The sequence below is a fragment of the Mustelus asterias genome, chromosome 2, assembly GCF_964213995.1.
Source record: "Mustelus asterias chromosome 2, sMusAst1.hap1.1, whole genome shotgun sequence".
Lineage (NCBI taxonomy): Eukaryota > Metazoa > Chordata > Chondrichthyes > Carcharhiniformes > Triakidae > Mustelus > Mustelus asterias.
The window spans coordinates 41,587,678-41,603,049 of NC_135802.1; the positions used below are offsets into that span (position 1 = coordinate 41,587,678).

Here is a 15,372-nt window from a genome sequence, read left to right on the forward strand (position 1 = left end):
TTGAGGACCCCACTACAAGATGCGTTTTCCCAGAGGCAGCTGGATTCAGCCGCACATAAGAAAGCCAGGTCTGGATGCAGCCTAACAGGCAGTCCTTACCGTAACCAGCAAAGTAAGCTTTTAAAATACGCTGACTTGAATATTGAGCTGGGAAGAGCAGCAGAGGTCCCACTCATAACTCCACTCTTTATTCATGGGACATGGGTGTTGCTGGCTGGCCAGCATTTATGCCCATCCCTAATTGCCTTTGTTCAGAGGGCAGTTGAGAGTCAACCACATTGCTGTGGCTCTGGAGTCACATGTAGGCCAGACCAGGTAAGGATGGCAGATTTCCTTCCCTAAAGGACATTAGTGAACCAGATGGGTTTTCCTGACAATCGGCAATGCTTTCATGGTCATCAGTAGATTCTTACTTCCAAATATTTTTTATTGAATTCAAATTCCACCACCTGCCATGGCGGGATTTGAACCCAGATCCCCAGAACATTAGCTGAGTTTCTGGATTAATAGTCCAGTGATAATACCACTAGGCCATCGCCTCCCTTTATACTCAAAGAGCATCAGCTTCAGCCAGCAAACATGCCACCCTGACTTCAAATCACTGTCACCCCCTCTCCACCATTACCACGACCACCTTCTCCCCAGTGTGTTATGCAGTAATCATTGAAATATTTTTTAAAAACCTGACTGTCACTTACCTTTCCTGCATAATGATTAATTCCAAAGCTTAAGTCAACCGTTTTTGGTCTCCAGAAGTAATTTGATTTGAGATTGTCTTCAAATTTCCCTGTTGATAAAATGCATTTTGTTATTGTGGTTGTCTAATTCTCTGTAACTGAAGAATAAAGATATTTTTTACAATCTACGAGACATGGCTGAGACACTGTGATAAAATAACCTCGTGACCTGCCAACATGAACGTGCTACCTTCATGGTATCTCCTGTAAAGGAAATGTGGTTGTGTTTTTTATATTTACAGTAAGTTGCAGAGTATGCTACCATAAGCTTTTTTAAGAACTTGCCTACAAGTGTCTGGTCAGTGGCTTGAGGGAAGCGACTCTCTTCATCCAGCAGAGAGAGAAGGCCCACAGGCTTCTGCAGAAACATATCCAACAGTGGCCGATTGTCTTCGTATTCAACTAACCGAGCGTCCACATTTTCATTCAGGTATTCGTTCTGGAGTATCATTAAACAAACAAATAAATGTCAATCCAATCCCATTCTTTTCCTTACTCGCAGATATTCCGAATAAAATCTTGCTCTGTGGATCGGGCATAAGTCAGTAAAGGGTATTTGGCAAGTGTTTTTCTTTGGTTTTTGAGTGAAGGGACCAGTGGAGCATTTGGCCCTGATTTTTGCTGGGAAGGATTTCTGAGCAAGGCCAGGAGTTCTTTATTCTGAATGCCGTGGAGTTTTGACTCCACAGCGTGTTTTTTTCCAATGCTGTGTTTGGTAATGCCGCAGATGCAAAGTGTGCACTCACGGCAAAATGCAATCGTAGTTCTTGTGATTCACTTTCAGTGATACCTCAAATAACTGCCTGCATCAAAAATGGCCCTGACCAAATTCAGCCAGGAAGGAATTACATCTTGAGCTGGAAACTGCAAGCACCATCCTCTTCCCTTAGAAGAAAAGCCTGTCTTTTAAAAATAAAAATGGTAATATTTAAACAGATTGTATATCAGATAATTATCGTAAAGGCTGAGGGGGCTCCTGAGTTAACCATTTTAGGATGTTAATGTTACTCTTCAGAAAGCAGCACTTCTCTGTCTGGTGGGAGACTTGATGTGGAGATGCAGACTGGCAAGGATTTTGACAGTTTAAATGAACATTGGGTGGCACAGTAGTTAGCACTGCTGCCTCACAGCGCCAGGGACCCGGGTCCAATTCTCGGCTTGGGTCACTCTCTGTACGGAGTCTGCACATTCTCCCCGTGCCTACGTGGGTTTCCTCCGGGTTCTCCAGTTTCCTCCCACAGTCTGAAAGGGTGTGCGGGTTAGGTGAATTGCCATGCTAAATTCTCCCTCAGTGTACCCGAACAGCTGCCAGAGTGTGGCGACTATGGGATTTTCACAGTAACTTCATTGCAGTGTTAATGTAAGCCTACTCGTGACACTAACAAATAAACTTTAAAACACTGTACTGCTTTACTGTGTATTGAATCTATGTTGTATCTTTCCTGGGAAGTGTGTGTTGGGACAATGTACAGAACAGTTTCCTCTGTGTATAACCGGTGCTGTAAGTTCTGGGAACAGGTGGTGAGTGGGAGGCAGTGAGGGCAATGGAGAGGAGTGGCAAGGACTCAGAGGAGGGGTTGTTTGTGGGAAGTGGATAACAGGCGGATAACAGTGACATCAGTGATAGAAGGAATAGAGCATGAGCATGTGAACGCAATCTGTGCAGAGTGCGCAACTGTTCCTGCACAGTGGGAGGAATTACAGCAGCTTTTCAACTAGGTCCCTACTGCAAACAAACCTGATTGACAGCCTTAGCTTCCTGTCAGGTGAGGAACTCTGCAGAACAGGCCAAAGCTTAGAAGTAGGTATTTTTCTGTCAAGGCTGCAAGTGGTATAAACTGTAGCTCAGAGGGGCAGGTGAGAATCATGATTATGGGAGTCAGAGAGAGATCAGGCACAGAGATGAGGGTTCGGTGATTACAGGAGGTGTCGGTAATTGAGGGATGGTGGTGTTCGTTGGAGCATGTGATTTTGAGGGTGCAGGGCTTCAATTGTGGGGATTGTCCAGTTACAAGGAGGGAAGCGTGTTTGCTTTGGGGAAAGTGGTCCTGCTCCTCTTGGCCCACAATCAGTGCTGGAAAAACACATACAGGTTTGCCATCCCTGCCTCCCTTTAAGGTGTTGGGTTTTCCAAGGCTTGGAAAACCTGGTTGGCCAGTGTTAAAACTGGAAGGGAGATCAAATCTGAGGCACAATAAAATATTTAAATGAGCGACCTGCCTCTTGGGAGAAGGATGGTTGCCTACACCCCCACATCTGGCCTCTGTTAAAATAGAAGTTTGTCAACATTAGTTCGGTTTGTGTTTGAGATTTAAAGTATTTTAATGCCCGACCCAACCCACATCCACCAGCTCCATGGTTAAAATGACCCTGAATGTCATAGGTTGTCATGGTTACATCACTTGTAAATGTGACAAGAATGCCTTTGAACAAGATTTGCATAATCATGCTGTGTATTTTTAAACAGTGAATGCAACCTTGCCACACATTTTCATGATGCCCTTTTAATAAATCAACAGTTTGTAGCAAACAATTGATAGAGTAACATTTTATAGGACAAATGGCCTTTCAAACTCTCAGGGACATCTAGACCTTGTAAAGCAGATAACTTCAATCAAATACATGAACACCACAACAAATGGCCTTTATATCATCTGTATTCCATCTGTAATAAAAAGGACAACTGCAGCTCCTTAAATAGGTCAGTTAATGTTTCTAATCCTATCTGTGAAGGTGAACATCAGATGGAGCAGCACGATTAGTTTTCCATTAGCTGCTTTATTATTTCCGAAACTGCTTCCTTCACATTTGATATTTTTGCTGGCTTCAGAGAGACTCTGGAATGACAATCCGTATTAAGTCAGCTCTGCCTAGATTACCTTTAAACAGATTTCCAAGTGTCAGATGTGCATGGCTTTTAACCAGTTCACTTCATAGGCCTCTTCTAACTGATGGCAGTTTAAAATTTAAAGTTTATTTATTAGTCATAAGTAAGGCTTACACTAACACTGCAATGAAGTTACTGTGAAATTCCCCGAGTCGCCACACTCCAGCACCTGTTCGGGTCAATGCACCTAACCAGCACGTCTTTCAGACTGTGGGAGGAAACTGGAGCACCCGGGGAGAACATGCAGACTCTGCACAGACAGTGACCCAAACTGGGAATCGAACCCAGGTCCCTGGCACTGTGAGGCAGCAGTGTTAACCACTGTGCCACCGTGCCACGGGTCTTGATGGAAACTGGTGTTAAAAGCTAATACGAAAGTAAGATGTCCGGGGGGGAATTCTCCGGCTTCCCAGCCATGTGTATCTCGGCGGCAGGAGGTGGTGCGCTGTTCACTGGTGGCTGGATTCTGTGGTCCCGCCGCTGTCAATGGGATTTCCCACTGATGTCACCCCATGCCAGGACTGGAGAATCCCACCAGCGTGAACGGCAGGAGAATTCCCCCCATGGTCTCCACTACACGGGGGAGTCCGCATGCTGATGGGTGACTGTGTTGCAGAGCGCCTCCATTCAGTCTGCAAACATGACCCTGAGATCCCTGTCATTTATTATTTTAATTTGGCAGCTTGCTCCCACTCTGACCTTTCTGCCCTTGGCCTGCTAAAGTCTACTAATGAAGCTCAACACAAACTCAAGGAGCAGCACCTCATCTTTCGTCTCGATGATCTCCTGCCTTCTGGACTCAGTATTCAGTTCAACAACTTTAAGTCATAACCTTTACCTCCATCTTGTTCTATGTGATTTTTTGCAGGTTTGCTTCTTTCTTTATCCCTTCCTGTTGTACTCAGATTGCTGCTATTAATCATTCATATTAGTCACATAAAATTCCAACCGTACATTTTTACTTTCTTTCTGTTTTGATGAGAGGTTATCGACCTGAAACGTTAACTCTGCTTTTCTCCAGATACGGCCTGACCCGCTGAATATTTGCAGTATTTATTTGCTTTCATTAATAGTGTTATAAAGATGTGCTTTTACTCCCTTCCTGAAGCCCTTTGGTACAAACCCTCTGCGCATATTACGGGCGCATTAATGCTAATGTGATTTTCCCACCAGACATATCGATGCTTATGAAATTTGCCTGTTTGGTGCGCTGGATGGTTTATATGAATCTTGATGATTCATGATTGATGATTGTGATTGTAGCTCAGCGTCTGATGTTAGACAGCAGAGTTGCTGAAATCTGCCTCGCAATCTTCAATTTCCCCCAAGAGATTCCCCTCTTGTCGAGGTGACTAACTGTTAGAATAAAATCATAGAATCCCTACAGTACAGAAGGAGGCCACTTGGTCCATCGACCCTGCACCGACCACAATCCCACCCTGGCCCTACTCCCATAACCCCATGCATTTACCCTAGCTAATCCCCCTGACACTGGGGTCAATTTAGCACGGCCAATCAACCTAACCCACACATCTTTGGACTGTGGGAGGATACCGGAGCACCCGGAAGAAACCCACGCAGACACGGGGAGAATGTACAAACTCCACCCAGACAGTGACCCGAGGCCGGAATTGAACCTGGGATCCTGGCACTGTGAGGCAGCAGTGCCAACCACTGTGCCACCGTGCCATGTTCCAGATTATTGGAATCCTACACATTGGCACTTTTAAGATCATAGTGGATTAAAAGCAAACATTTTTGTGTGAGTGCTAAAACGTTCAGCTCAGTATGAATTGGATTAGTCTGATTCTAACATTCTGCTGTGATATATATGAATTTAAATTGTTGACAGCACGACAGGTGATTAGCACCTTAACAAGCTGCTCAGTGAACACATAAAAACATGCGTCATACCACAGAGCAAAACATCTTAAATAATGTGGAAAAAAATAAAATAATTAACCCATCACTAATAAAGAGTTGCGAAACTGGACCGCTGGGTCTAATGTGTTGAAAAGGGACAATTTAGGTAAGCATTCATGTGCAGATTTAATACTCACCATAAAGAGTTGCAATTTCTGAAAATACTGAGGACAACTAATGGCTAGGAAATAACCATCTTCCTGGGCTAATGTATTTCCCATCTTATCGGTACATACATTGTGCAGTTGAAACCAATTTCAGTAGTTCACCAATAGAAGTACTGAAGTATTAGAAGTTGCATTATTAGGATAATATTAACCATGTACAACAAAATTAAACCACCTAAAACAAGCCTTGCCCCATTTCAGTTGTGTTCTCTGGAATACTTTCCCGATATCCCTCCTTCCTTTCCCGACATCTCTCCTTGGGAGCATGGTGGCACAGTGGTTAGCATTGCTGCTCACACCACCAGGGACCTGAGTTTGATTCCTGACTTGGGTCACTGTGCGGAATCTGCATGTTCTCCCTGTGTCTGTGTGGGTTTCCTCCGAGTGCTCCAGTTTCCTTCCACAGTCCAAAAGAGGTCTTGGTTAGGTGCATTGGCCATGCTAAATTCTCCCTCAGTGTACCCAAACAGGCGCCGGAGTGTGGCGACTAGGGGATTTTCACAGTAACTTCATTGCCGTGTCAATGTAAACCTATTTGTTACACGAACAAATAAACTTTAAACTTTTCTCTCTACTTCTCTCCCTGCTTTAAGTTTCCTTAACGATCTCTCTGATCGTTGCTGATAATCTTTCGGTCATTTCTCCTAAGGGTGTTCTCACATGCCATCCTTAACGTTGCTGTGAAATGGTTGCTGTTGGCCTCACACTATTGTGTAAACATGGTCTTCTGCGGTTTGGATTCCAAAGGGCAAAGCATAGGTGCTTTAGTACCTCGAAGAATTTTGTTAATTCCTCCAAATTCCCCTTTGTGGTTGTCCACCAGGGATGAAGTGTTCAAAGTTATGAAAGGACATGGCATGACGGATAAAAGCAGACTGTTTCTGATAGTTACTAGGAGTCAAAAATGAGGGTTAAGCATAAGAGATTTACAATTGAGGATCATAGAATCTCTACTGTGCAGGAGGAGGCCATTCGGCTCATCAAGCCTGCACTGACATCAATCCCACCCAGGCCCTATCCTGCAACCCCATATATTTACATGACACTATGGGGTAATTTATCATGGCTAGTCAACCTAATCTGCACATCTTTGGAGTGTGGGAGGAAACCAGAGCACCCGGAGGAAACTCATGCAGAATGTGCAAACACCACACAGCCAGTCACCCGAGGCCGGAATTAAACCCAAGACCCTGGCGCTGTGAGGCAACAGTGCTAACCACCGTGCTACCCTGCCATCCAGGATGGAGAAGCATATTTGCACAGGGAGTGTGAAGCTGTGGAATTAGTTTCCAGGGTTTGTGGTTTAGGTGGAAACTGCCAGCATTCAGGATTAGATTAGCCAGGTAGTTGAAGGAAGAAGGTTTGGTTGGATAGGGGAACAGGACGGATTAATATAAGTAGAACTATATGCTTGTGTGGAGGGTAAATGCTGATATGGAGTGATTGGACCATTTTCATGTTGTAACTTCAATATTAAGCTAAAAATAATTTTAAAAGTGAAAAGCATTAACTGAACACAATATGTTTTCTAAATATGTCCTTAAATCGCGGAAGCATTTCCCACCAGCTCCAATCAGGTTTTTGAAGAAAGTTTAAAGTTTATTAATTAGTGTCACAAGTAGGCTTACATTAACACTGCAATGAAGTTACTGTGAAAATCCCCCAGTCGCCACATTCCGGCGCCTGTTTGGGTACACCAAGGGAGAATTTAGCATGGCCAATGCACCTAACCAACACATTTTGCAGGGAGGAAGCCAGAGCTCCTGGAGGAAACCCACGCAGACACGGGGAGAATGTGCAAATTCCACACAGACAGTGACCCAAGCTGGTAATCGAACCCAGGTCCCTGTCACTGTGAGGCAGCAGTGCTAACCACTGTGCCACCATGTCACCCCTCTGGTAATTGAACTCCAGACACAATGGGTTGGATTTAGAAACCTTCTCCAACCTTCTCCAAAACTGTGAGTCCCAGTGTTACCACAGGATTTAGTACCAAGCATCATGTCTGCTGGGGGTTCCTGAGCTTTTCAACCTTCTCTAGGAGTGCCATTCCCAGTGCCACCACACGACAGGTCGGCTGGTGGTCCCGGCCATTGCCCAGGGTGACCAAAATTGGTTGGGTTCCCAGACCAACCCGCCAGACGTAAGTTATGTGCAACAGAACACATGCGGTGACAGGCCTCCCTGTTGTTTCCTTCCATCTTTTGCATCTATATCATCTGATTTTGTTTGGAATAAAGAATGAAAATGCAGCCTGTTCAATTGAAATCATGCTGATTTCATACAAAGTGCCAGAGAATGAACATTTGAGTCTTCTGGATTGCACAGAATCAGGTAGCTTTAAAAGATCGGTATGGTGGCACAGTGGTTAGCACTGCTGCCTGACAGTGCCAAGGACCTGGGTTCAATTCCTGACTTGGGTCACTGTCTGTGTGGAGTTTGGACGTTTTCCCGTGTCTGTGTGGGTTTCCTCTGGATGCTCCAGTTTCCTCCCACAGTCCGAAAGATGAGCTGGTTAGGTGCATTGGCCATGCTAAATTCTCCCTCAGTGTACCTGAACCGGCACCGGAGCATGGGGACTAGGGGATTTTCACAGTAACTTCATTGCAGTGTTAACTTGTGACACTCAAAAATAAAAGTTAAAACTTTGAAAAATAGAAAATGTTGGAAAAACTCAGCAGGTCTAGCAGCATCTGTGGAGAGAGAGCTATATGGTTATATGGACTCTCCACAGATGCCTGGCCTGCTGAGTTTTTCCAGCATTTTCTGTTTTTAATTCATGTTTCCAGCATCTGCAGTATTTTGCTTTTATTTTGGCATAAAAGATCCCACCTTATTATTCAAACAAGGGGGATTTCTCCTCATGATTTGGCCAGCATTTATCCCTCAAACAACAGCAGCAAAACAAACCCCGATTATCAGGTCATTTATCTCACTGCAGCTTGTGGGATCTTGCTGTGTAGAAATTGCTGACTCCATTGCTTACCTTACAAAGCCTTTGTTAGCATTCCACTGTCTGTAAAGCACTCTGTGGCGTCCCAACATATGAAAACCATTACCTAAATATGACTTATTTCATCTGTTCCTGGATGTTCAGTGAACTTTCTGGGTTGCACAAATGTCTATAAACGGATGTTTAATCTAAGTTTTAATTCAATTATTGCGCCTTTAAAATGAACTCTACCTTCAGACAAGCCGTCTGAGTAAATAGGCTGATCGTACCTGCTCCCAGGCAAAGATGTGCTGATTGAAGTAGAATTGAATCTGTTCATTGGCAATGTTGATGCATAACTGTTCAAAGGAATTTCTCTTAAAGTTCTCGAAGCCAAATATGTCAAGAATTCCAATATCGACTCCTTTGTCCACACTATCAGCAGCATCACTGGAAGGCAACATCAATTAATTAGGTGCTGATTAATTTGTTCTTGCACATTAACGCACTTAACTGGTCATCTGAGAAAAGGGAACCATACACTTGAGCTGATTTTAACCCTCGCTGGTATCAGGCGGTTGGGCGGGTGGCTTGCGATCGGGGGGAGAGGGGGCATTGAGTGAGCGCAAAACACTTACAGGTCTAAGTTCCTGCCAGGCCTCATTGACATGCAGTAGCAGGCAGCTGGTCAGTGAGTGGGAACAGAGGTCTACCACACCGGGTAAGTGGCTGGGAAGGGACTTAGGATGATCTGGTGGGAGGGAAGGAATCAGTGAACTGAGGCAAGCCAGGTCACAACTTTCCTACAGGGGGGCCACAGCGAAGGTTTACCAGGTTGATTCCTGGGATGGCAAGTCTGTCGTTTGAGGAGAGACTAAGTTAGTTAAGATTATATTCATTGGAGCTTAGAAGAATGAGAAGGGATCTCATAGAAACTTGTAAAATTCTAACTGGATTAGGCAGGGAAGATTCAGAAAGATTATTAGTTAGAAAGATAGAAAGAACTATGGGTCATAGTTTGAGGATAAGGGGTAAATCTTTTAGGACTGAAGTGAGGTGAAATTTCTTCCCCAGAGAATGGTGAATCTGTGGAATTCACTACCACAGAAAGTGGTTGAGGCCAAAACATGGTGTGATTTCAATAAGAAATTAGAAATAGCTCCTGGGGCTAAAGGGATCAAGGGATATGGGAGGAAGGCGGGATCAGGGTATTCAATTTGATGATCAGCCATCATTATAATGTATGGCAGAGCAGGCTTGAAGGGCTGAATGGCCTCCTTCTGCATCTAGTTTCTATGTTTCTATGTTTCCTCACTCAGGTTTATGTTAAAATGCAATCAAGTTCCCACTGATGTAATGGCACTTTTATATATATGTATAGTGTTCCCAACTGCTTCCTACAGGACCTTAGCCATTTAATGAAGGGAGTTAATGTCGGCCAGCAGGAATAAGTAATAATAAATAAGCAGGAGTAGATCAGTAAGACTAAAAACTATTTCTTGTTGGTGCCTCTTCCACTCTCAGTGGCCAAGCTGAGTTAAAATTCCCTTGATAATTCGATTTACCATTTTTGATTTCTCTCCTTTTCCATCTGTGCATTTAACCACAATGGATCTTGGAAGCTTAAACTTCACTTTAATAGATTTTGCTGCAAGAATACACTTTCTGACTTTCTGCTTGCCCTTTTTACACGGCAGCTTATCTGTACTCAGTGTTGTGCTTAATGACATGGCCCCAGGTCCACAATTCATCAACCGGCGACTCCAGACATATGGCACAATGAGGCCATTAGATTGGTGCTGTATCAGAGACTGCTGACCAAAGTTTGTTTTATTTGTTTACAAAACAGTTAAACATGGAAAAATCATAACCTGCCTGGTGCTGATATCATCAGGCAGGTCAACAGACAGCCATATACAACCTAACTGATTTACACAATCGTCAAAAATCACTCCTAGTGCTTCTTTAAGTTTGTCCCATCAGACTAGCAACCTCAAATATTTAGCTGATTTTAAAATAGCTTTATTTCTTTTGATTGAATTATCTGTCTTTTTCAAATGCTAAATAATTCTGGATGTGGCTTGTGAACACAACATGGGCCATGTTTTAAAATGTTCTGTTGATGTACACAGATCTTCTGCGAGAGAGGGTGATGATGGTCATTCTACATTGTAACCCACTTGCAATAAGTTAACTTCACATTAGAATTTGAAACAAGCGTATTAACTAAATGAATAGGAATTAAAGCTTGACACATTCCAGGATTTTTAACTATAGTTTTGTGTGTGTGTGTGTGTGTGTGCGGTGTGTGTGGGGTGTGTCCAATTATTTTTCTCGGTTTTATTGTTTAATAAATTTGCTCCTTATTGCTTGCAGTTTAAATGGTTAAATACATTCTGATCTGGAAAAGACATATCCTCGGGGTTGGCGGGGGGGGGGGGGGGGGGGGGGGGGGGGGGGAAACAAAACTTATGTGACCAACTGAGGGGATTGAATGGAGGGGTTGGGGTGGGGGGTGCAGTTCCCCCCTTCTCACCTGGTCATGACAATGACCACCTTTTTCATTATTTTCCAATATTAAAATACAACATCTATTTTTTAATTTTCTCAGTTTTGCAACATTGCACAATTGAGGCTACAATTTATGTCCAGATTTGTCGGTTGCTGATAATATACTTGTACTGAGCAATGTATGCTATTAATAAAAATATCATAACTAATTGTATATGAAGTGTATAACATTTATTGTGCCTGATGTGGTTTATATAATTTAATATTTGACCCTCACAGGAAGAGCTTGTAAACAGTGAAGAAGACCAACTGAATATTTTCTCTTCCCTTGATTGAAAGACAGTTTAACCTAAACACGCAACCATGAAGGACATGCCTCAGAAATGAATAAGCCTAGGTAGCTTCCTAGAAAGTGGTATTATTACTCATCGATTCACCACTTACGGCAAGTCAGTTAAACAGAGCAAAAATGATTGATGATGTTATTACCTCAGAAACGTCTCTGGTTTTAGTAAGGTATTGATGCGGTTGACTATCCAGCTGAATAGACGACCATACAAAGCCTTGGCTGTCGCATCTCTGACATCAGTTGCTTTTTCCACTGTATTGGGACGTACAATTGTTTCTCCCCGAGTCACTACACAGTGAGAGGTGAGAGCTTCTTGGAGCTCATCGGTTTGGATAGAGAGCAATGTGGAGGCTGGAAATGAAAAGGATTTACTAGAAGATTAGAGGGAAAAAGACACAGAACAAAAAGAAAATCAAAGCATACCGCATCCCTTTAGATCAATCACTTAAGTTTGTTTTGAATAAATTCTATCATGAGAAACTTGTGAAGAATACAATGGTTTCTAATGGGTTCACTGGAAATTAGAAGGGAATGTGAAGGTAGGTTTCGACTTTGTGCAAAAGCGTAAAATAGGTGATAATGAATCAGCAACTCATTTTACATCTCTCTAAATTGTATTTTATTTAAAGCAAGAGTAAGACTACGGCTTGTCAAAGGAAGATAGGTCATACATACCCGTAATCATGCCAAAAATCCACGTATCATGTTGGCCGTGCAAAGCACCCAACCCTCGGCTAAGTTACGGGGAGAGGTTTTTGGGTGGGCCTCACAGTTGGTGTTGAGTAACCCAGGGAAGAGAGAAACAGAGTTAGCATTTCGAATCCATATGACCCTTCGACAGAACAGTTCTGAAGAAGAGTCATATTGGAGTTGAAATGTTGAGGGCGATTTTCCGATCTCGCTGCACCTGGCGCAGAACGCGTGGATCCCGGAAAATAGCAGAGGGGCCTAAACATCGGTTTCGCACCCGGTGCCAAGCAGTTTGCAATCGTTCTGGTCCCTTTCTAATGGTGCAAACCGGGTCGTGCCCAGAAAATAGCATTTATATATGCATAGCCTGTTTGATGCCGGATTCTGCAAGCACTGGCACCCTGCCAGTTGGGTGCAGCCAGTGTGCCAGGGCAGTGCCACGGGGGTGGAGCCTGAGTGGAGGCTATGGTGGGGTGCTATGCAGGGGACAGCTAAGCAGGGGGGGCTATGCAAGAGGATCGCACAGTGGGTGGAGCATGAAGGGGACCATGTCAAGGGTCAGGAAGGGGGATCCATCAGGAGGGCCCCCATACCCTGGTACTGATGATCCATTGTCAGGGAGGGAGTAGGGAAACATGCCATTGATGTGCGGGAGATGGGTTCTGATGTTCATGGGTGAGGGAGGGGGAGATCGGGATGCCCTTCTACAATGGGCTCAGCAGCGTGCTTGGGCCCCAACCCCCAGAACCAGCGCACAACTCACCGCTCTCCCAAAAAATGACTGAGTGTGGGATGATTGCGGTTCTGACCACGCCTGACAGACCTGCACAGATCACTTCGGTATTCTCGCCATTAGTTTTTTTTGTGAAAATTCCACCTGTTAACTCTGTTTCTCTCTCTACAGATGCTTCCAGACTTGCCAAGTTTATGCAGCATTTTCTGTTTTTGGTTCAGATTTCCAGCATCCAGTATTTTGCTTTTATTTAAGCTAATAGTATATTTGCTTTGGCTATTTGCTGATGGCATTGTTCATGAATCTTAAGAGAATCATAGGATTCCTACAGTACAAAGGAGGCCATTTTGACCATCGACTCTGCACCAATTCTCCGACAGAGCATCTTACCCGGGCCCTTTCCTGTAATCCCACACATTTACCATGGCTAATCCCTCTAACCTACAGATTTTGGGATACTAATGAGAAATTTAGCATGGCCAATCCACCTAACCTGCATATCCTTGGACTGTGGGGGGAAACCGGAGTGCCAGGAGGAAACCTATTCAGACATGAGGAGAACGTGCAAACTCCACACAGACAGTCATCCAAGGCCAGAATTGAACCCGAGACCCTGGCGCTGTGAGGCAGCAATGTTAGCCACCGTGCTGCCCCCATAGCAATGAGATCTTATTCTTTGTCAACAAACTTTAAATGTGAGTTGTTGAATTAATTCCCTTAAGAGTATTAGAACCATAGAAAAGTTACAGCGCAGAAGGAGGCCATTTCTGCTTACCTCTTCCAATGCCCTTCAGCCTCCAGAGATCACAGCTATCAGTGACTGTTTCCATGCCAGCCCAAGAACACCCGAGTGCCCTTTCTAATCCCACCTTACTGCACCCGGTCCATTGCCCCGTAGCTTATAGCATATAAAGTGCAGATCCAGGTACTTTTAAAAAGATTTTCGAGTATCTGACCTCACCACCAACTCGAGCAGCGAATTCCAGACACCCACCACCCTCTGCAGAGAAACTTCTTCCTCATGTCCCCTCTACACCTTCTACACTTATCTTGAATCCATGCCTATTTCTAGAATTGGGAAACAATTTTATCCTGTCCACTCGATCTCTTCCCCTCACTGTTTCTTTTTCAGAATAGAGACTGCTCTGCCTGTGCTGAGTGCTTCCTTGCATTTTGCTTTCATTTTGTTAGCGGTGGATATAATGGAGGACACAGCCCATTTAGCTGAGACATAAATGCCACCTTTGAAGATTGATAGTTGTGATGGAAATTACTGCTCAGGTACTGAGTGATAATCTAGAGTTAATTACTGGGAACAACATCAACCATATGTTATATATTTTTAATTGAGTTGTGATGTTAAATCAAAAATACAAAAAAATATTGTTACATCACTTTGAAACTATTGCACCGATCTATCCAATGAGAGACACCCCTCTTGCCTCAGAACCAAAATAAGGGAGCAATTTTGGACAGCTATATAGCAAGAGCAGTTAACATAAAAGGGAAGCCAAAGGTCTTCTATTGGCATATGAACTGTAAATGTTTGTCAGGAATGATGGGGTCAATTAGGAGCTAAAATGGAGACCTATTGTTGTAAGCAGATAGCCGTTTCCAGTGGGTAAGGGGTCATTGCACTGAAGGGTCATTGGTGGCAGCCTTCCATATCGCATGACAATGGTTGCACCACGGTGATCATCCCTGTATTCAGCTTTGCCTGGTGTGGCCTAGGAGCCCCAGTCTGGCATGGCAGTCTCTGCCACATTTGTTGTAGAGGAAGACACTGAGCTGAGAAGGTGCACAATTCACTGGCCTCTGTTTTCTCTGGGTCAACTTCCCAACCAGGTGAGTTTATTGTTTCTGCTTACCTCTTCTGCCTCCAGAGATCACAGCTATCAGTGACTGTTTCCCAGCTGTCAGTGTCAATGTCTGTCATCTTCGTAACTCACTTGCCGTGGATATGGACTCCTAGGAGATTGGAACCCAGTGGCCAGTTCACTGTATGGAACTGGTAATGGTATTGTGCTGTCACCCTTCCATTGTACGTGGCCAAGGCAGTGCAGATGTCATTGGTTTATCTGATGGAATTAGTATGTTCCAGATCTCTCAGTTGGTGATCTTGTCCTGCCAAGAGATGCTGAGAATGTGGCTGAGACAGTGGAAAGGGAAATGGTTCAGCCTTTACTCCTGCATTGAGGACGCAGGCTTGGTAGACTCATAGTGTGGTGTTCTCATGCAGTTTCACATCCTCTTGTTCAGCTTGGACTCACGGCTGCAGCTTTTGCAATGCATCTGTTGATTTCAGCACCAAGTGACAGATTGCTGGTGATTGTGGAGATGAGATAAGTTGAACTATCAACAACCTCTAGTGTCACATTGTCAATGCTAATAGATGGCGAAATGGAAATATCCTGGAGCATGATATTTGTCTTCCTAATACTGA

General features: G+C 44.0%; 1 protein-coding gene across 1 annotated transcript in view; it reads right to left on the reverse strand.

Moving 5' to 3' along the window:
• myo3a (myosin IIIA) overlaps nt 1–15,372 on the reverse strand; it is a 155,840-nt gene that overhangs the window by 120,967 nt on the left and 19,501 nt on the right. The window contains exons 9-12 of the mRNA XM_078200255.1: nt 11,647–11,857; nt 8,937–9,096; nt 1,023–1,176; nt 699–787 (exon numbers count right to left, since the gene is read on the reverse strand). Of these exons, the coding sequence (XP_078056381.1) occupies nt 699–787; nt 1,023–1,176; nt 8,937–9,096; nt 11,647–11,857 (614 nt within the window). The remainder of the gene's footprint in view (nt 1–698; nt 788–1,022; nt 1,177–8,936; nt 9,097–11,646; nt 11,858–15,372) is intronic.